This window comes from Macrobrachium rosenbergii, chromosome 17 (assembly GCF_040412425.1).
Source record: "Macrobrachium rosenbergii isolate ZJJX-2024 chromosome 17, ASM4041242v1, whole genome shotgun sequence".
In the NCBI taxonomy this organism is placed as follows: Eukaryota; Metazoa; Arthropoda; class Malacostraca; order Decapoda; family Palaemonidae; genus Macrobrachium; species Macrobrachium rosenbergii.
The window spans coordinates 37,195,504-37,218,169 of record NC_089757.1 but is presented as its reverse complement, the minus strand read 5'-3'; the positions used below and the strand labels follow the sequence as shown (position 1 = coordinate 37,218,169).

The following is a 22,666-nucleotide window of genomic DNA, read 5'->3' as shown; positions in this document are numbered from 1 at the left end:
TACTGTACAGTATTTGTTGGCTATTTTTGTGGGGAGAATGTCGTCGAAATTACGTTCTCTCCATTTTCTGAACCATTGCAGATGGAGTCTTAGAAAAATTTATTGAGTGTCAGTTGTTTTATTATAACAAATATCTGGAATGTTTTCAGATTGTCATGTTGTATGTCTATGTATTATTTATATGTCTATATATTATTTATGTTTATGTATTTGTATATTCATGAGTGAAAAGTTTTCATTTTCCTTTGTAAAGGAATGCGATTACCTTGATACTCCCTCTTAGTATTTATAACCAGCAATTATCCCTTCTTGTCGTTGTTGGAATGAAGTGCATACGCCCACCAGTCTTACCTTATGCTTTTTTTGATAGGAAGCAGGGAGAGATTTGCCGAGAGCTCCAGTGTGAAAGGGAGTATCCGTGTTCCTTGGAGGTTGTCTTAAGAAAGTGTATATTAAGACCCAAAGGGATCTATCGGAAGAATTTGCGACCTTTTATTGTGATAGTTTGTTATTGTGTTAATTTTACTGTAACTGTAATATGTGTAATTTGGATTAAACTTTAGTTTAACGTAAGTTGTTTATTGCTAGACGGGCCTACGGTGATTCAGTTGTTGTGATTCAGTTGTTGTTTATTAGTAATTTAATTAATTTGATGTGTTAAATATTCGTTTCTTGTATTAAATTGTTAAATTTTACATAGTGATTGATTCCTGAGACCCTTTCCTTTTCCCTGTGAATCAGTTAAGTAAGGCCAGTACCGAATTTAGGTACGCATTATGCTTCTGGGTAGGAATTGCTCCCCAAGGTGATCACAAAGCAGATCTGTCAAGTCTCCTAAACTAAGGTGTCTGAGTTTATAGTTCAGAGAGGGAGGGACAGCCGATAAAACTCAATTGAGTGTAGTAGTCTGCATATCGCAGTAATAATTTCCCACACAATGTGAATGAAACAGGATCTAATGATTCCATTAGGAACAAACTCTTTAAGCAACCTGTATGAGAGTTAAAAATGTTAACTCAGTAGTGCACTTAAACTTTGAAATGATAAAAAAGGCAAAACAAACATCTCTGATATACTCTGCTTTATTATAACATCCCCTTAAATTATATATTACATATACAACTACTGAACCTGAAGGAATCTCTCAGGATTCATATAATGACTTCTAAAAATAAAGACTTTATGGGGGAAATATTGTACAAATTCATATTGTCGATAAAATAAAGTCTGAAAGTACAGGCACTGTACGTATCTGTAAAATAACAAATCTCAAAGGACAAGTGCATTACTTATCAGTAAAATAACATATCTCAAAGTAAAGGCACTGTACTTATCTGTAAAATAACAATTCTCAAAGTACAAGTGCATTACTTATCAGTAAAATAACAAATCTAAAAGTACAGGCACTGTACGTATCTGTAAAATAACAATTCTCAAAGTACAAGTGCATTACTTATCAGTAAAATAACAAATCTCAAAGTACAGGCACTGTACTTATCTGTAAAATAACAATTCTCAAAGTATGCTTACATTACTTATCAGTAAAATAAAAATCCTCAAAAGAAATTTTGGGCACTGTACTTATCTGTAAAATAACATATCTCAAAGGACAAGTGCATTACTCATCAGTAAAATAACAAATCTCAAATACAGGCACTGTACTTATCTGTAAAATAACATATCTCAAAGTACAAGTGCATTACGTATCAGTAAAATAATTCAAAGTACAGACACTGTGCTTATCGGCTGAATAACAAACTTCAAAGTACAGGTCCTGTGCTTATCGGTAAAATGACAAATCTCAAAGTACAGGCACTGTACTGTGCTGTTAACATTAAGATATAAGACTAAATCACACCAAGTGAAGGAAGTGGTGCACCCCAGCTGTCTACTTAGGTGAAAATGTTATGAGCGATGCAATATCACTTGGTGACAGGGAAGGAATGAATAACAGGTTTTAACCCACAGGGCAAAAACGTACGTACTAAACAGGCAGGCAAGCAGGAAGCACTCTGTTATGCTAGAATACAGCTTAAACCTATGAGTATTCGTATGAGCAACACAAGTAACTGCTTTGTACAGAAATACAGACATTATCTATCATTTCATGGAAAGATAAATGTTCCACAGTTTCACTTCTGGGTAACAGTCCTACGTCAGCAAGAATATGAATGGATAAAATTTACTTAGGTGAATTAGATTTTGAAGTGCAAATCTTCTTCTACAGTGGAATGATTAGGAGTCCTAGAAATTTCTTCCATAACTTAATCATTTCTAAAGTGTTTATAACATTAACCCTATCTATATCCTGCAATTGTTGACCAGGTACGGTAACTGAGCATATGAATCATTACCTTGTACCTGTTACTCTAAAACTGGCATATAACTGACATGTTATTTTTTACCAGAACTTTGAATTAAACATACAATGCTTGATATTAATTAGAGGGTTGACTGTAAATCATAGTCTGTAACTATCGCATGTTTCGAGACTAACCATCTTACTAAACACATAAAATGAGGATCTTGGGCACTTGTACAACTTAAATGCTCCCTAACCTACTAAGTTACTCCTAAGATTTGGCAACTACTATGTATCTGTACCAGCTGAAACAACAAAATCTTTGAGGTTTCTCAAAGCAAAAACAGCTGGTTTTATGAAATACTTTCATTAACAGAAGAGTCACAGATAGAAGTCATACAGAGTTTGACAGAACTTTTATGGTAAAGAAAGATTTAAAACTGATGTATGCACAAATAAAAATTATAACTGGAAAAGAGGCAAAGAAGGTAAAGTTAGAAAATGCCCATCTGGATACTGTGGGTGGGTGTTGAGAGGAGAAGACTGTAATTCCGTACCATGTATTGTATGTATGGTGTCACAGATGCTCCATATGAGTAAGTTTAGAAGGAGTAAGGAATTTCTGATGTTTGATATGTATAAACACTAATGGTAAAGACTAAGAAGAGAGGGATTATTAAGAAGGGCAGGCCTTGAAGCAGAATGAACGTCTGTTCTTTTAGCAACATATACTGGATTAAGAGGGAAGTAAGGAAAAACCAAAGGAGTAACAAAAACCTGAATAAAGTATGACAGACAGATTCATTCCTGGCGAATAACAAGAGAGTATCCTGAGTAAAACTGAGGCAGAAACTTATGCTATGAAAATGACTCTTCTTTATTCTGGGTAGTGAAATATTTATATAGAAAATAGAGGAAACTCTACAGAAGTATAGCCACAACATTCTAAAATTTATGGCTTGAGTTCATTTAGAATATCACACTACATATAAAGAAGAATCTGAAAGATGTGTTTAGAGGTTGGATAACAGATTACAATCTTGATATCAAAGACTGCAATGGTCTGAGGAGGGGAAAGGAGCAGTGAACTAAAGTAAAGGTGGATGAGAAATGGCAGGATGCCATCAGTGGGAAGGGCCAGATGATGGAAAGCCAGAGATAAGGACTTTTGCTGGATAGGAATTCGGGTAGAAATTACAGAAGATAAAAGAGGTGAGGCAACCATTAGAACACCTAACACCATGAGGAGACAACCAAACTCATCTTTTTTTAATTATTTCATTAATATTTGGCTGACTACTTATTGATGGCATTCATGATATGTTTCCCTTAGTTTGTATATTTACTTCCAGCTAGAAATAAACTTATTTTATCTGTGATTAATATTCATCTTGGGGTTGCCTGCTGTAATATGTATTTGTGCATTTGAGCAAGAAACCCTCTATTCATTTTACATAAAGCATCAAATTTTCCATCTGCTCTTGCTGGGTTATGAGAAACTTTTGCCTTCTTGCTGCTCAATATTCATCATATTAAAAACATTTTTTAAAATTTTCTTATGCAGTAATTAGTGTTTGCTTTCACAGTTATAAAAAATATATAAAATTCGACTATTGTCAATCCCTGACACAAAGTCACTCAGTAATATCTGAGTACTGAAATTTCTTATTTGCTCACAAACTATACTCTAAAGTATAATTCACCTTTAAAAATTAAAGTCACACTTTTTTATTAAAACAATAGGAAATTCACTGATTATAAATTCATTTAATTAATTCCACCCATGCAAAGATACTTTATATGAGTGTAGTCATCCACTCCATGCCTAGATCCCTCCCTCCCAATTCCTGATTCTTTGATTCCACCAAAAGCAGCCTCTGCTGCTGAAATCAAACCTTCGTTAATCCCAATCATTCCAGTCTCTAATCTGCGAGCAACTCGCCAAACCTGAAACACAGTAAAAATAGTGTTAATAATGATTCAGTCTATTATCAGTCAGTTTTGTAGGGTAAAAGAACTTATCTATATTGGTGTTTACAGATTCATTTTCTTCAAAGTAGTGACTGGATGTCATTCTAGTACTGTAATTCTGAACTACCATAGGCTGCTCCACAAAAGATACTCTCTAATTTTGGTAGTGACTGTTGTACAAACAATGGTGCCTGACTCTTCTGTACCAAAGTTAGAACAGCATTTGTGCTCTGGGAGTGAATGTAGCCCCTCTTTCTGTATGTTCTTCCTACAGGGGACAGAGTATACGCTGTCCATCCATTGCAGTGTTTTCAAAAACATCAAAGATGATGAAGACCCTGTCAGGGGTACTCTGGGGTCATTCACCTTGTACTATAATTCTCTGAACAATACTGAACAAATGTAAGTATAGTTAAAGTGAGGCAAGTGACAAAAGAAGGGGAGGTTATGTTAAAAGACAAGTCATTCAACACCTTGAAGCATATGTCTATAATATTACTGAATGTCACGAAATGTTTCTGTAAAGGGGTGGGGGGAAGAACTGATACCAACCATCATGAAACAAACCGATGAAAAGAGTCTCAGCTAATTAAGAATGAAATAACGCTTCTATCAACATCTTTTAAGTGAATAGATGTGTGAAAGGATCCTAAAAATTCCCATTGAACAACACTGATGGCAACTTCTCAAGTCCAGATTTTACCTTGCTGTCCAGTGCCAACAGTTTCTGCATCCATTTCTGGTATGACTTGAAGAATATTAGCTTAATGGACCATGGAAGAACACTGAGCAAAATCCTTAACTTCCCCCCCAACACTTTAATAAATTTTGAGTGGGCAAGTTTGACAGGTTAAGTGAATAAGATCAGTACAATTATAGTTTGTATTTTGGGTAAGAATATAAAAGTTGTGAAGTATTTTAATAGATGAATAAATGAAGTACAAACCTGTGAAATATCTTGTGAGAAAAAGTACCCAGCTAATCCATGTGGACATGCATTGGCCATTGCAAGAACTTCTTCCTCAGTCTCAAATCTGTAAATAATAACAACAGATGTATTAGGATGTGGGTCATAAATCTAATCCAGTTGATTAACTTTTGTAATAAACTCACTATCTGAGTCAGGAATAATGGTGATATTGTTTAATTTTTGTTTGGTATACTGAATTAACCCAATTGGTGCCTGATATAGTTCGTAAAAATGGTGATAGCAATTCTGCATTTTATTTTGAATGTGATATGAGACAGAATCTGCAGAGCTAATTACAGGTTCCAAAGGATTATTTTCTCTATGCCTTTTAACATAACAGTATAAATATGGTAACAATGGAGAATTAGAGGGAAACTTAGTAACAAGGTCTTTATTACATTTCAATATTCTTCTTACAATACTACTTAATGACTCGATTACATAATTACGAGGGTCCTTGTTCAGTTCTTGTAAGTACTGTTATCATTTTCAGTCAGTCTTATTCTGGAATTATGTATTTGCGATTGTAAATTCACTGTCAATTGAATATTCTATTAACAAACATTTGGTAGGACAATGGTAACCATCTATTGCCAGTTCACTAAAGTTTATACATTTTTTGACAAAAACTTCTTATTTCTATTTTAGAAAACCGTTTTATTTCCAAGATTATTCAAATGGCAATGCCTGACTTCAGTAAGTGAACGATTTTTTAGGTGTTATGCCTACAGAACATAGGTCAATAACCTCTCGGAAAAACTGAATGAACAAATCCTTTTCTATTTAATTCACACTGGAAATACAAAAAGGGGGCTCCTTGCCCTTTTTAGACATTGTTATCAGATGGGAATATTTTCAGGTTAAATTAATATATAAAGAAAAGTGGAGTTGTCAACCATCAACTAACTACTACTACCACTTTTTATAATAAGCAATGTGGCAGCTGGTTTGTCTTTCCAAAAAGAATTAATAAAATTAACATTCATAATTTGTACGCATCTACTATCTTAGACAAAAGACAAATGTTCTTTTTCGTGTGACACTATTCTTCTTTGAAGAAATGTAAAATACTTTACTTTTGAATGGCAGCAACTGGTCCAAATATTTCCTCCCTGATGCATGGCATTTCTGCAGAGACCTGAGTCAAAATGGTTGGCTCAAAAAACAGGCCACCTAGGTCATGACGCTTTCCACCCAGTACTAACTCTGCACCCATTTTAACCGAATCATTTACCAAACCTTCAACCTGTTGATAATAAGAATATAACAAATATATTAATAATGCCAATATCTATATTTTCAATTTTCCTTGAATCAAAACACCATCTCTACAAAACAGATATGACCATTCTGTGGTCAATTTGCATACTAGGTACATCAACAGTAACGAAAAGCAAAATTTCAACAGAACTTCAACAAAAAGGATGGCACTCTATATTAGCAATAATACATTCCTCAAGGATGCCATAATGACAAAGTACTTTTCTCACACACGGCATAAACAGAAAAAATTAATGTACTGCCTTACTATACTAACCTTATTTATCTGACTCTGATTGATAAGGGGTCCCACATTCACCTCCTTGCTGAAGCCATCACCTATCACTAATCGTTTGCTAATTGCCTCCTTGCAAGCTGCTAAAAACTGGTCATATATTCCACTCTGGACATAGATTCTGTTGGCACTGATGCATGTCTGTAATACAGTTACACATAACAGATATACATATACATTAACATTTATATATAAAACAAACCAAGATTTCAGTTGCTACTTGATTTTGTAGCTTAGGAAAGTAATACCAATAACTGCTGCATCCCCTGTACAATTATCTATTTTACTTTCATGGCCAAGAATCCGACTGACAAAAGAACACAAAGTACTTTCAACAACAACTCTCCAGCAGGTCAATTAAAACCTGTAAAGGCTACTACTGTACCATAAATCCTGCACCAGCTAAGTTACAAAGTTTATGAGATAAAATGCCTTTTGGTTACCTAAGTTCAGGAGCAGTAAAACCCCTTCAAGAGGTCTGGAAAAAAAATTCTCAGTCAAGGGCGTCTTGTAAAAATGTGTAGGATCTAATGCGCAATGAAAATACCAATTGCTTCCTGCAAACATATGTACTAACTCGGTTTAAGGTACTAATATGAGCCTGAAATTAACTTTCCAGTAATCTCAGCGAGCACTGGGAGGATGTAAGTTTGCCCATAACTATTGCAAACTGTACTAATAATACCTCTTGGAAAGGCAATACCTATCAAATAGCGAGGCAGAGAATTACTCTTGAATGTGAGGACTACTAAAAAACAAGAGAAAAAAAAGAGCAGCTTAGCTTGAGTGTCCTATAATTAAAACCACCTCCTCTGCCTCTTTTAGCATTGCTAAGACATTTAATACAGGGTGGCATTCTAGGCTGAAGTTACAGAACTCTTTCATTACTTATACTGTATTTAAAGTACTGTCTGCAGCTAGTATCAGGTCTCTAAGCAGAGAGCAGGATGTAGCTGGTTTCCTTCCACAAGCTGAGTACAGTAATTATAAATCAAACCTTGACAACATCGTTATACATAAGCCATAGTAAGGGGAATGGGAACAACAAAAACCAGCTTCAACTCTAAATTAGTTCTGAATCTGGCAAATGCTCAGTTTTCTTTACATACAGGAGGTTTCTTTGAAGCAAACCTAAAAAAAAAAGATGAGCTTTAATTCTTCACCAAAATCATATAACTGAGCTTCTAATTGTTCTCTACTGATCAACTACAGGCATGAATCCCATCTGGGATGAAAACAAGAATGATACGTGCTAGATATAACTGCAACTGCACTGCCACTCAAAATAAAAATGACTAAAAAATCCCTAAATAAGCTATAATAAAAAACAAAAACTGATTTAAATATGTATTGCTCATGATTTGAAATCTCTTGATAGGATAAAAACTGGGAAAACTATGTACAAACCTGGCCTGCATTTCTGAATTTAGCTACTAAGAATCCCTCAATAGCTTTGTTAAGGTCAGCAGAATTAAATACGATGAAAGGCGCATTTCCTCCGAGTTCCAGACCGATTTTCTTTATGCCAGTCGAACATAATCTATACAAGAGTTTACCAACTGCAGATGAGCCTATCAAAAGATAAAATACGATCGTAAATATCAAACAGAAACTTTAAACATTTAAATCTAAGTGATTATTACAATATCAAAGCCAAACTAAAACTGCAGCAAGTAAAAAAATATTTACACACATAGAACCACTTAAACTAAAATGTTCTATAAAGACTATTTTATAAATGACAAATTAAGTACATGATGTACACTGACCTGAATTTACGATGAAATGATTAGCTCATGTTTAAACACCATATTATAAATTTTAATAAAATTTTAGTAAAAGACACTGGCTACTAATGCCATACTTTTGGTTCATGGCAGTAGACATGATAAAAGACTGCACTTATAAAGGTTATTCAGCACTGAAACGGAAGTTGCCAGTAAAAAGGTTTGAAAGGTGTAACAGGAGGAAAACCTCGCAGTTGCACTATGAATCAGTTGTTAGGAGAGGGTGGAAAGTAAGATGGAAGAAAGAGAATATGAACAGAGGTACAGTAAAAGGAATGAAAGGGGTTGCAGCTAGGGGCCAAAGGAATGCTGCACAGAACCTTAAGTAATGCCTACAGCGCACTGCAGAAGAAGCACTGACGGCACTATCCTCCTTCAGGCGAGCAAAGGTTGTATTATCTGTTGAAATAATGTCCTATTGACAGTCTGAATACAGACTCATTCCCCAAATCAACTGGCCTGACACTTCATACTAAACAAAGAACTCGTACGTCCCATTTTTTACTCTTTAAAGAGTAAACACTGATACAGTTTCATTACCTTGCTTAATAATGTTCTAAATAAAACTTAAGGCAACTTACATTCTTAAATTCAGTGATCCCTGATTAATTCTACACTACCCTTGCATTAAAAAGCTTATTACCTAAGCAACTAGACATCAGCTGAAAGGATGAGCAGAATTTCATATGGTGATGATCAAATGAGCCAATTATTCAGTGCACATAATGAAATAGGTAAAATTCACAAAAAGTAATTGGTAGCCTACACAACAAAACATCTTCCACCGCAAACTCCAAGTACCTAACGCAAGAGCTTTCACACATTACGACAGGATTTAAAAGCTGCAAACAAAGTCTAGAGAGAAAAGACATATAAAAGGATAAATACTTAATATGACCTCCTACCGGTAAAAGAGACACCCGCAACCTTTGGGCTCGTGCATAACAAATTTCCAACAGCTGGTGTATTTGGCCGAGATGCTGTCACAACATTAACTACACCTGGAAAAATGATCATATTGGAGACAATAAGATGATGATGTAGACTGTTTATCATATTGTATAATATCCATAATTATATCACAATACAATATCCACAATTATATCACTAAATTGTATTATTTGTAAAATTTAAAAGCAAAGACTTTCAAATGCCTGAATGGCACTATGTCAGTGTTCAAAAGTCTTTGTTTTTAACTTTTACATGTTACAATTTAGTGATATAATTGCAGATTTTTAACCTACAGCAATTTAATCCCAACACTGACAATTTTTTGCAATCAACATCTTAATCATCCTGTATATGTCTTCTTGTAAGGCTCACTGGAATTATGCAAGACTTCACTCTCTTAAAAGGAAAGTTTTACAGTACGGTAACTGCAGAAAAACTGTTTTGCGTAACTCAACCCTACCTGGTGGTATACCAGCTTTTTCTGCTAGGTCAGCAATAGCCAGAGCCGATAAGGGTGTGTCCTCAGCCGGCTTAATGACGCAAGTGCACCCTGATGCCAAGGCAGCCCCAGCTTTCCTTGTAATCATAGCATTTGGAAAATTCCACTGTAAGTTAAAAAAAAATGTCAGTACACCTCTTAGATACATAACATTCATATAATTTGTATTAGAAACCAGTAGTTGAGGAATATTACTTATTTAGCAAGAGATTAAGCTAATTAAATATCTTTAACAAAGGAATGCTTGAGTCTCTCCAAAAGCTTTAACAAAATGGTGAAAATTCCCAAACTTCTCATTGAAAATTTTCAAGTAACAAATAAGCTTATGCCACTATTCAAGAATTAGTCATCTACTTAACTGACAGACAATTTCCACTTTCCCACATACTAAATATCATCTGAAAAATACTATACCTTAATAAATATGGAAAAATACAGTAATACTATAAATATGTTTACTGTCATCAAATGCTATTTTTAACTTCTCTCGAGTGTAATTTATAACATAAAATTATCAAAACATGTTTAATGTTTCCCATTATGAAATAATGATAATTTTTTAGCTAAACCTACCACCAGCAAACAAGCTGATCATTTCAAAACTTAGAAGACTACTGGTGGGGTACCACAAGGCATAACAAAGTCATTCCTTATGTTTTTCTTGTCTATATGCCCCTTAAAGTGAACAAACTGAATGATGACCCACATTCATGGGAACAGAATGAGCCTAATGGAAAAAAAATATTTACTCAAGGTAAGGAGTTACTTCAGCAAGCAGAAACTGACTAAAAAATATCTGATCACCACCTGGGTGATATATAGTATGTAACTCAAATTATGATCTCTAATATACTTATTTTTCATAAAATCATTGCAGTTGTGTCGAATTCATTGGTAGCTGTTAAAGCTCTTGCATTGCTCTCCATTACCCAAAAACGATAATCAAGCAGTAAAAGAATAAAACACACAAAAGAGAAAACTTGTTTCATACTTAACCTCATAACGCAAAGTTGATACAAAAGATTAATGACTCATGATGATGAACTGTGTGGCGCTATTATTGGCTGTCAACATTTTTGTGTTGACAATGTGTTTTAAGATTAAGCAAAATTATGATGATTATAGCAGCTGGTTGAACACCTGCCTATTTGAAACCGCTCGTCCTACTGATATTGAGCGATTCCCTCATAAAATGAGAGAGGTCTTGAACACCATCTACATCATGTTCCATTAATGCCTTGAGCAACTGTTATTTAGTTATGATGTGTTTGTTCAGCTCAGGTACTGCTTTTACTCATCTTTCTCCAATCTTGACAAGAGTCCATTATAGTTTTTGCCTGTCTTCCTTCAGTTCTTGTTACCACAGGTTTAGGTCTCAAACTTGCTGTGTTATTTATTCCTCAAGGAGTTTGAGATACCATAGTTCCAAGACCTAAGAGCTAAGTGTCGAGTTCACAGATTTTGGCACAGATGCCACAGTTTACATTCAAATTAGGAGTTTAAAACAGTTCAGAAATCTAAGTGCTGAGTGTGGAGTTCACAAAGTTTGGCGCAGACTACTAACTCCTGTTCAGTTAGGAAGATAGAGTCAAAGGGACTATCCCATGTTTCCATGAAACAATTGACTTCAGAGTGATAATATAGTAGTTACTATACATTACTTCAAGATATGCATATGAAGATGCATGTTATATAGATTTCTTTCGTTTCTTGTGATGTTAGAAGAACCACAGAAGCCAAAAGCAATGAAGCACAGTATATGTGGTATGTGTCAGGGATGGGGATTTTGGAAGCAGTCAGAGCTGCTAATTTATATAAACCTGAATGAATTACAGTAACCATGAACAAGAGTGATGCTGTGAGCATCTAGACCCCTAAAGACTTAAGATATGTTACCAAAACTTGCCATGATATTAACCATTCCATGCCAGGTAAGTTAAAGAACAGTCTACTTGCCATTTAAGTAACTTTCTATCCCACCAGCATGTTGAGAACCATCTTAATTGTCAATATTACATCTACTGAATATTAAAAGATATAACATGAGACTGAAGTTATCAAAATCTTTAAATACCTTGTACACCGCGAATACGAGCCCACCGATAACTGGGGACTGCCTACTTTTGTTCCTCTGTGCTCTTTTCCCCACTGTGTGATAACCTAATTGTTCATAATGAACATATTAACCATGAATAGCCCTATTCCACATGAACAGCCCTCAAATCGCACCAACTCGAACAATCTTGAAAGACACATGACTCAAATCACATCATTCCCCTGGTCTTTCAGGATAAGCTTCTTTCATACATATACAGTACTTGTGTGATGGGCTATTCATTTTCATACATTTAGTCATTTTCTTATTGCTTCTACATCATTCCCCCACCTCCTACCTCTCTCTCTCTCTCTCATATATAAAAATAATGTTAACACTTACAAAATTGGACATCTCATTGTGCATGCTTGAAGGTAGTATCCCAAGTAGCTAGTGGCACTAAGGAAACATGACATCTCAGTGTCTGCAAGTGACCCTACGTCAGCACTCACTTCTATCATCACAGTCTTTTCTCTCCTCTTCACACTCCCGTCATTATAATAATTGTCCCTATTAAGTTACAATTCGGGCTATTTATAATTAATGGGTTCATAACAAACAATGTTTTTACAACAATACATGTTTACCATGCATACCCATGAATCACAGCTTCCAATACTCTCCTCCCTTCCCCAATCTCTCCATGTGTGAGGTTAGTAAAGACGACTCCTTGTCGGATAATGGAAAAAGGTTTACCTATGCACAGTGAGGTCGTCTGTCTTTCAAGCTATAATTATATTGGCACAACTGGAGAGTCATTTTTACGGGATACGGGCATTCATGATTAATGAGTCTGTAAGAATTTCATGTTTTCATTCTTTTCTGACACATTAAAAATATCCCAGACATAAAAAATGTATCAGACTTTTTCCTTGCAATTTCAAACACAATTTCTAGATAGAGTCTGATAACAAAAAGTGACTGAACAAGTAAAAAAAAAATATAAGGACTGTCATAAATGACCACAAAATACTGTAACTAAAGCAACTCGCACACCAACAAGTATCCAGTTCTGCCATCCAGTTCCACATCCCTTGGATGGAGGCTACTCAGCATTGAATGGTTAAAAGGCATGCTTTACAATTAAACTCCACAGTAAAAGACAACCCTCATTTGTTATTTCCCTGGATATAAGGTATTCCCACTGCCCCTGGATACATTCACAACCATACTGATGTTTGTGGCAATGTGTTGGTGCTCTTACAACAAAGAAAAGTTACGTCCAACTGCAATACAAGCGCAAGATCATATTGTGCTATTGTGCTTGTCAAAAGTGTACTGAGCAACAGTGTCAACCTTCAACTTGATAACATGGCCCCTTACATTGCATTTCTCCAGTGACGAACTTTACTGCAGAATGGTATCTAAGCACTCAAACTGCCTACATCCCTTACTCTTGGAGGACAGCACAAACATCTCAACAGTAAAACAACCTAAATGCTGATGATGAGTAATGGAAAAGTATACAATGTAGCATTTATATTCTAGATGAACAGTAGCACTCTGCGCAACAGAACCTTTGAAATAATAAATTCTAAGTTTTATAAACAGAAGGAATAATCAAAATGCTTCTGGTTATTAACAAATCTTTAAAAAAAAGTGTTTTCCAGTGCTTCTTAAAACTACTAGCTCTTGAAATTGTGCATTTAAATACTCTACTTTACTTGGTATGGGTCTACGATAAGTTACTGAACACTTCAAAATATAAAAAAGAAATATATACCATTTACCTGGCTAAAATTTGGAGTGACTAGTTATCAGATGATTGAATTTATGACTATTTTAGTTAAAAATTAACATTCATACATAATCTTGCTTAACAGACACTTACATATATGAAAAAGGTGTAAAATTAGTATTAACTATTCATCCACACAGTTTTTCACTTATCTCAAGCTGTTTTCTATGAATGCATTTTAACAATGCAATGATTACCTTCATGTAGAAGGTCACACTACTGAAATGCAATCGTAAAAGATACAATACACGATGCAAGAATTTTATACAGTATATCCAAGTCCATCACAGATATCATATGAATGGCTATTCTATAAAACAAAACATCAGAGCTACGAGAGGCTTGCAGTATCTTTTCCAAACCATTGGCGGTTACAGGTAAACATGTCTATAACAAATCACTGATTAGAACCATATATGTTATTCCTTCCTTTTCCAATCCTTTTCAGTAACTTTGTAATCTGCAACTGTTTCCCGCTATTAACATCACTTCCATTTTCTAATTTAATGGTATGGCACTGTCTAATATCAATTAATACTGAAATTAATGGCCATGTTTTTTTTATAATGAAACTGAGTAAAGAATAATGACCTTCAAAATACAAAAATATTAGTACTTTAGCAAAATAAAAACTGAACTTCTTGTACCCAATCATTAGACTTAAAATCCTATTGAAATGATTTTGTAACCCTATTAGCAATTAAATCTCCTGATGAATGTACTTATTACTTTATAAATAAATTCTTCTCACAGTTTAGCATGATACCTACATAGATTTATATCAAACTGGTATCACAAGAGTAAAGATCCTTGGCACTAAATATATTTTCAATAGAAGTGTGTGTCCTAGGACACTTACCTCACCCATAAAAGGCTCTCAGTTCAATTTCTGAGTGATGTAGGATGCTTCAGGCAATATTCTTTGTTACCATCCTTCAGCATCATCATTTCATGAAAATGCTTACCTGTTCTGACATACTGATATCTGTCCTGGGATTTTTAAATATACAATGCACATTTCATTTCTTTACAGAGAACTTTCTCTTAGGATTAAGCTTCTGGTGAGAGTTATCATCTTCCTTCTGTCTTCTAAATGGAAAATGACTTTGGAGTCTTGTAATGACATGCTACACAAGTCCTAAACAATGTCCTATATTTGACAAATGTTCCTACTCATACCGAGTATCACTAACAGCAAGCCATTTCTTAACCACTTCGTGGCCATAAGAAATTTGCAAGAGTACAAACTTACCGGCGTAATGAGGGACACCACACCTATGGGCTCTCGAATGAAGATCATCTCCTTGCTTGAGGCTGGGCTTGGAACTACTTCTCCCTAAAAAGAAAAATCTCTGAGGAGAAAAAGCTAATGAACAAATATGCTGGGCAGAGGAGATTATGTGATAAAATTAAAGTATTAAAATATTTCTGAACACGCAGAGGACCTAAATGATCATCTGATACTGTAATCACTGTTGGCTATTTAGAAACATAAATGTCACGGGAGGATTCTTCCCCCCACCATGACATTAAGATACGAGAAAAGAGAGAATAATACTACTACTATCCAGATGCACTGTTGTCAGTCTTCTTGCCTGGAGACAGGGGTCGGAGAATGGTCCTGTGTCATAGTTGACACGGTGGGTATGAAGACTACTGACGTTTACGCTGCCTGGGAATTAGGGTGGCCTGTCCTACCTGCTGTTACATGATATTCCTTGGGTGTACGGGTCTTATTACTGATGAGGCCAGGTGATGTCTTCCTACTGGGAGGGCAATTGAAGTGCTGATTTCCATTTTAGGTGGTAAGGTATGATGGTATTGAAGAAAACCTGGTACTCAGTTCGTTTCTTTATTACTCATTACATCATGCCAAATTTCTCCAGGTCTAGTCTCCCCCGGACTTGGTTAATTTACATAGTCTTCAGAACTCCTGGACTAGATCCAATTTACATACTCTTCAGGACTCCTGAACTAGGTCCTTGCAAGGGATAGATAATAACTTGTATTAATAATTTGGTAAAATAGCCAAAATGAAGGGTAGGCCTGCTTGACGTCCTTTTCACACCAACAGCGTTCTCATCCCTTACATCGTTTCTTTAGTGTTACCAATATGCAGACAAAAGATTCAGGACAGTGCTCCCCATACTCAGAGTGAAAGAAAAACAAAACAAGGTACTGGCTATAACTGCTATGCATTCGATGTCCACAACAAAAATGAAAACATTTTATAGTCCCAGTCACTCTTACAACGGTAGTGTAAAGATATTATAGGAGGATGATGAATCAATTCCTAAATAAATCACTAAATAATTAAAGCATATTTTTCCCATTAAATTAATGCTGATTTAAGATACAGAGAAACAATTACTTAAATAAAATTGGGTTGTGGAGGAATATGATATAATCATAAGCTTCCATTAACAGTATTATCATACTAGGTTCCAAACCCACTGAACATATGGTCACTTCCCACACTAAGTCAAGTTACTAGACTGTTAGAATTAAATTCATTATAAAAATGTTCAGTTTAATGTACAAAAGATTGCAGCCTTTTTCACTATAAAAGATCATTAACATTACTGGAGGCTGTAAAAACTACTGTCATATATAATTTCAAATGGGTCTCGCTCAAAATAAATTGAAAATGCTACATTAGCAGAACAGAAGAATTGTAAATTTCAAAACTTACATATATCCTTTTGGCTTCCTCTGCAAACCACTCCAAGAAAGAGCTTCCGTAACCAATTTCACCACGAGCTTCAGCCAGAGGTTTTCCAGCTTCAGCTGTGAGGATTAGTGCCAAATCATCTTTGTGGGCTTCCATTAAATCATACCACTTCCTAAGCAGAATTGACCTTTCCTGAATACAAAAAGAAAAATTACTCATTTTGAAATATAAAAATACGCTTAAACCACAAAAAATAAATCCATAAAAGTGTAATTCTTTAAACAAATTAATTTTTTTTCACATGCATTAAAATTTATAACTTCATGTCGGCCTTATCGGTGGTAGCAGCAATCTCAAGACAAATCTTACAAGATTTCCCCTTTCCATCCTTGTGAGTATGCATCTGGGTTCATAAGTACCTCTCAGGGGTGGAGACTCCATAGTCTGAACCAACTGCAACTTGGAGGGGGGGTTAGGAGGAGAGCATATTTTTTGTAAAATAATTAATGGCTTTTTATGAGAAAAAATATATCTTATTTTTAAAGGGCTACAATGTATTCAAGGCAAATCCCATTACTTCATATTATCATAAGTATCCACTTATCTGAGATGGGCTCATGCCCAGAAAACCACTAGACATCATGGTATCTATGGAGGCAGCGATGGACTGACTGACTCTGATGAATAAAGTTTATAAGGTTCAACAGAATCCTTGCAGCCAATAAGAGGTCAAGATGCCAATAAGGTCTTGACAGTAAAGTGATGGGTTACACTCAAACTAGCAAGTGGAAATTCACTCAAACTAGCAAGTGGAAATTCAGTAAAAGGTGAAAATACTTTTCACTGTTCTAAATTGCTTTGATCTATAAACCTAGATATTATACCTAACGGTCAAGGGATGCTCTATGAAGATGAGGCGGGTGATGAATGTAGCACCTACTTTTCTCAAGTCAAAACAAGACTTTGACTTACTGTCACCACAGGATCAACTGAATTTGAAACCATGTTCCTTTGAACTGTCCTTCCTGTGAGGCTTGATGAATGGAGATAGGGAACCTCCACGTAGCTGTTTTATGTTTAATTCACATCTCTGTTAACTTTAAAAGCAAGTGAAGTTGCAACAGTCTTGACCTCATGACCCTTAAGACTTTCAATCTTGATGCCTGACACTCAGAGGAGAATGGATACACACTTGGGATTACTTTCCTTAGCCAGAAAATGGTGTTATTGGATACTTTGCATTTAGCCATGACAAATGATAAAAAATTACCAAGAACCACCTTTCTGACCTCTGGAATTCTTTCAAGGTATTTCCTTATGGCCATGACAGGACAAGAGCAATATTTCCTTACTGCATAGCTGCTTGCAAAAGTGATGAATCTGTCTGCACTTTAACTGCAAAATCAGGCACATAAAACTGACCAATATTTTGCCAGTGCATTGCTGTGGGAGAAATAGCTGGGTAAAGCAAGGGCTTACCCAAACTCTGAGCAGAGGCTAAATCTAAAGAAATTAATATACACAAACATACAAGCAATAACTGAAGGTAAAAACTGCTGGCTGAGGAAGATTGGTTACACTAATGCAAACGCACACAAACGAATACAGGAAGACATGAAAAAATCTCTTACGTAAATCTCTAACACTACATTTTTTTTTATTAAACTGTCTTACAATAACCAAAAAAATTGTACTGTGTTAGTAACTCTGACAAAAACAAAAAGATGATGAGAAATGATGAAAGGGAAGCCAAGGAATATTTGGAAGATAGGTCCACATACAACCATCAACAAGAGTGAGTGTCTTTGAAGTTCAGATGGGGTTTCTTACCTTAGTAAGGGAAGATTTTAACTAATGCTTACTATGAATAACTAGAAAAACAGCTATGTATCACTGGATGTAAAGCATGAATAAAAATAAGATGTCTGGAAATTATACTATAGAGATATATGTAGAGTACAGTACAGTACATTACTTACTTTGGCAGTAGTTCTCTTCCATGACTGAAAGGCTTCATATGCTGAATCAATAGCTGCCTGGGTATCTTCTTCTGCCATGTCTGGAACATGACCAATTACCTGCAGATTGAAATACAGTATAATAACCACTAAATTCTTTATAAACTGAATGTACAGACATATTTTTAGAACTTCCTGGTCATCAAGTACATAATTAATGTATAATTAATGTATACAAATCTGCAGCTTCACACCAAAAGCTCTCTATTGCAATACCGTACACAAAGAAATCATACTACAGTACAACACTGAAGGACTATTACACCTTTGCAAATTTAAGATCACCTGCCTTCTTTCTAATTATGCAACCTTGAAATATTTATACTTTATAAAGCAGCAGTACCATCTATCTATAAATTATTTTTCATATACATACAGTATCTGGATCAAGTTTCCTCCTCTCCAGTAAGCCAACTGACCTAATGCCAAAAATCTGCTACAGAAAGTTATTACTCAAAGGCTTATGATTCTCAAGTACTAAACATACATTACCTTCCCATTGGCTGGGTTAGCTACAGTAAATGTTTTCCCACTTGACGCAGATACCCACTTGCCTCCAATGTAGGCCTCTTGATGTAAAAATGAGGCATAACGCAATCCATGTCCTTTAAGGAAGTCGAATTTCAGCTGTGGAGAATAAATTCAAATTAATGATGTAAAGCCAATACTGTACAATAAACTCTTACACTAACAGACTGCAAGCAGATTTAGTGTATTTGTTAAGGGAAAATTGCCTTTATAAGTCAATATTTTAAATTTGCAAATGCACTTATGTGTAGCTTAAAGTATGCAAGAATCTAAATACATATCATACTACTACTACTAAAGGCTGTAACAGATGATAAAAATTATTCATGTCCCATATAAACAGAGATAATGCACAAGATAAAAACTAATCACAAAGATCTGAGACCTGAGATAAGTCAAAAAGACTTAGCCTTTGTGAAATACTGTCATGACACAAGTAAGATGGATGAGGCTCAGTATAAGACACAGTAAAAACTTCCCCACATACTTATCAGTTGACTGGGGCATTACAGTATTACAAATCTTTCCTAAGTGGTTGTGTCCATTGGTAGCACAGGTAAGAATACTTCAAGCGGTTGTCATACTTTAATTTTCTGTACAGCCTCTTGTTGCCTATCACTGAAAAGAGGCCAGTTTCATAACGTCTGATAAGCTGTTACCGTACTCTATTTCTTATCAGTGGTTACTCTATTACTGTATTACCTATTTAGCATACCTTTATTGTACCATTCTTTTCTTGGTTCCTTTCTTTTTTGTTGTCTTTGGATATTGCCTGTATTTGGTGTTTACCCTTTCTTATTTGTGTTTTCCTTCACCCTTCTCTTTGACCTACTCAAGGTACCCTTTTTGGGACAGTTTCACTATACTGTACGTTTATATCTTTTATAACTTGCAGAGGAGCTGGAAAATACTGTCTAAAGAGAAGAACCTGTTCCAAAGATGTTTCAGTTGCTTTAGTTGATGAAACAATGCTGTACTGTACTGCATTACCTCTCAAGCCTGGGTTTGAATTTTATTTACCACTTCTTTAAAGTTTGCAGTCGTATATTCCTTCTACTGTAGGAATACATGATTGTTCAACAGATTTTCAACTTTTACAGGTGGCTCTCAACTTACACAGTGGACTGGTTCCAGGAACCATTTTGCAGTGGACTGGTTCCAGGAACCATTTTGTATCATAAAATTTGCATTCTCCTGTGAAATTATGCTACAAGGCTCTGGTTTGTTTACTTAAGGAAAATGGATATTGGGTCTAAAATTTTATATTTGTTCCTATGGAAATAAAACAATCACCTTTAATGTAAGCGACTTACTCCTTGGGTGGGAGGATAGTCTCTCAGTTTGCCTAAAGGGTATATAGACTCCCCACCAAGATATGCAATGTTTCTGGTCATGATAATGTCATGAGATCAATGACCCCAGTAACCCTCTATGCAATCTGTCGTGTAGATACAAAGCTGATAAGCCTCTGAGCCAGATATGATGTCTGTACTCTCACTCTAAGAAGGTTTCAATGCTAACATATGGGTCAACTCTAAATTGATGGGTTCAGATGAAAATTTCACCACTGCCCCAACCCTTTGCTAAAAGGGGAGAACACAGGGGGTTCATATCTCATAAGCCAATGCTCTAAGATAGTATGCTTGATTGTGCAGCTTACCTGCATCTCGGCCCATCCAGCATATACTCAGCCGGGCTGCTAGCTTTCAGAGTGAACCAAAAAGTAAGACAGGAATATGACATGCCGGTCACACATCAATTCAACCTCAAACCTCATGCCTTCTGAGTACCTTTGGAAAAATACTTTTCTTCTTTTGTGGGAGGAGCTTGAAGACTATACAGATCTTACAGAACGTAAAACAAGGTGAAGGTAGTCTGAAAGGACTGACAAGGGCCAACACTCCTAGATTTGGATGGATGGATGGATGGATGTATGATATTTAGGGCAAAAGCCCAGGCACTGGGGCCAAGAGGGCCATTTGGACTAAAGGACTGTCTCCCTTGCAGAGCAAACTCAAGTAGGGTTGGCTTTAATAACACAATCAGAGATGAGCACAAGAAACATCCGATCTCAACCGTGGCCCCCTCCCCCCAAAAAAAGTGCTGGTTCACAGCAGGTGAGAAGGGGATTCCCCACATCCATTTACAGTAAAACTTTACTTTGGTTGCACAGCCTGATTCCCACTAGTCGCCGATCGGGACAGGTTACAGCCTTTTTGGGGGGTCCAGGGAGGAGCAAAGCCCCCCGGCCAAGTTAGGGCACGTCGCCCAAAGTTAGATTAGATATGCATTATAGGAAAGATTATGTCTTTTTATTTATGAGGAAACGGTCCCGGTGGATGACTGGCGGGAATTAGGCCGCGCAACTAAAGGGAAGTTTTACCCCATTTACTACCCAAGAACCACCTTGTTACAAGTTTCAATGGCCATTTCCAGTTTGCACTGGGGAATAATTCTACATGAAAGGTAATAGCCTACGAATAAAATATATTTTCAGTACTGTAATTCCCATTTTTGGCAAGATTCAATGCATGATACAGCATTGCAAGATTTGAATTTAATTAACTGTCAACAGAGAGAGAGAGAGAGAGAGACTTGAAACAACAGTGATACCAGACCACTACCCTGTGGAACACCAAGGTCACCTAGCCTTGGCATATTCTTCTGGCTGCAAAATATAAGAGGTAAGCATGGCCTAGGTGTATAGTTCTGCATTTGTCAAAGATAATCATATCTTAAAGGGTTGTAGCTTAATCAATTGGAATAGTCTACTCAATATTAAGCCACAGGCTAGCCTATAATTCTTTTCAGTCATGCTGCAACATCTCTATAGTACTGCCTACTATACAGGAGTAGTGGGCAACTACTATAATACGACTAAATTGGGGTAAATGAGCCTATCCTGTTCACTTCCATCTAATAAATACGCCTGTGTTGTTAATGTCAAGCAAATAAATCATAATTACCAAATGTGGATGAAGCTGGAGTACCCTTCTGGATTGCTTAAGTAGCCGCATTGCAGTGAAATAACGGCAAGTGTGCCCAAAGTGCTGGAAGAATCAATACGTGATCGTAGTAGTTACCTCAGCCAGGCAGCTACTGCACTTTGGCAAGAATGAACATTGTTTATATCAAGGTTGGACTCGTTCACTAACCATCCATGTTACCTGTGGTGAACGCGGAAAACTGTTTTATCTTACTTTATAACGTGAAACGACTGTGAATGAAACACAGAAAACATATTAAAGTTATAGTATATTAAACACAACAAAACTGTATTATTTCATTTTATTAAAGCATTGAGAATTATATATAATCTTGAAGGCTTTAACGATTGAACCATACACTTGTTACTTCTCGGCACTCGTTAAGGAAAGTAACCAACGCCTGTTTTAATATATCTAAGGAATACATTATCTCTGGGAGTCAGCGTTTATCAAGTTGTGGAAAATAAAATTAGACACTAGGTTGTAATTCATCAGCTGACCTGTTCCCATGGATTGCCTCCAAACTCATTTCTTTGCCAGTCATTGACAGCTTATGTTGACAACTCTCAATCAGCTGTTCACACGTTCGAACGT

At 35.8% G+C, this 22,666-nt stretch overlaps 1 protein-coding gene across 1 annotated transcript; it reads right to left on the bottom strand.

Moving 5' to 3' along the window:
• Positions 1 to 1,068: 1,068 nt before the first annotated feature.
• Positions 1,069 to 22,614, bottom strand: Ssadh (succinic semialdehyde dehydrogenase). The gene is made up of 13 exons (XM_067119846.1): positions 22,573 to 22,614; positions 22,052 to 22,252; positions 19,050 to 19,184; positions 18,519 to 18,617; positions 16,561 to 16,731; positions 15,121 to 15,204; positions 9,997 to 10,141; positions 9,491 to 9,586; positions 8,206 to 8,369; positions 6,781 to 6,939; positions 6,320 to 6,489; positions 5,220 to 5,307; positions 1,069 to 4,249 (listed from the first exon to the last, which is right to left on the bottom strand). Exons 2-13 carry the CDS (start codon positions 22,100 to 22,102, stop codon positions 4,070 to 4,072), a joined length of 1,542 nt encoding a protein of 513 aa, XP_066975947.1. The 5' UTR covers positions 22,103 to 22,252; positions 22,573 to 22,614; the 3' UTR covers positions 1,069 to 4,069.
• Between the last annotated feature and the right edge of the window lie 52 nt (positions 22,615 to 22,666).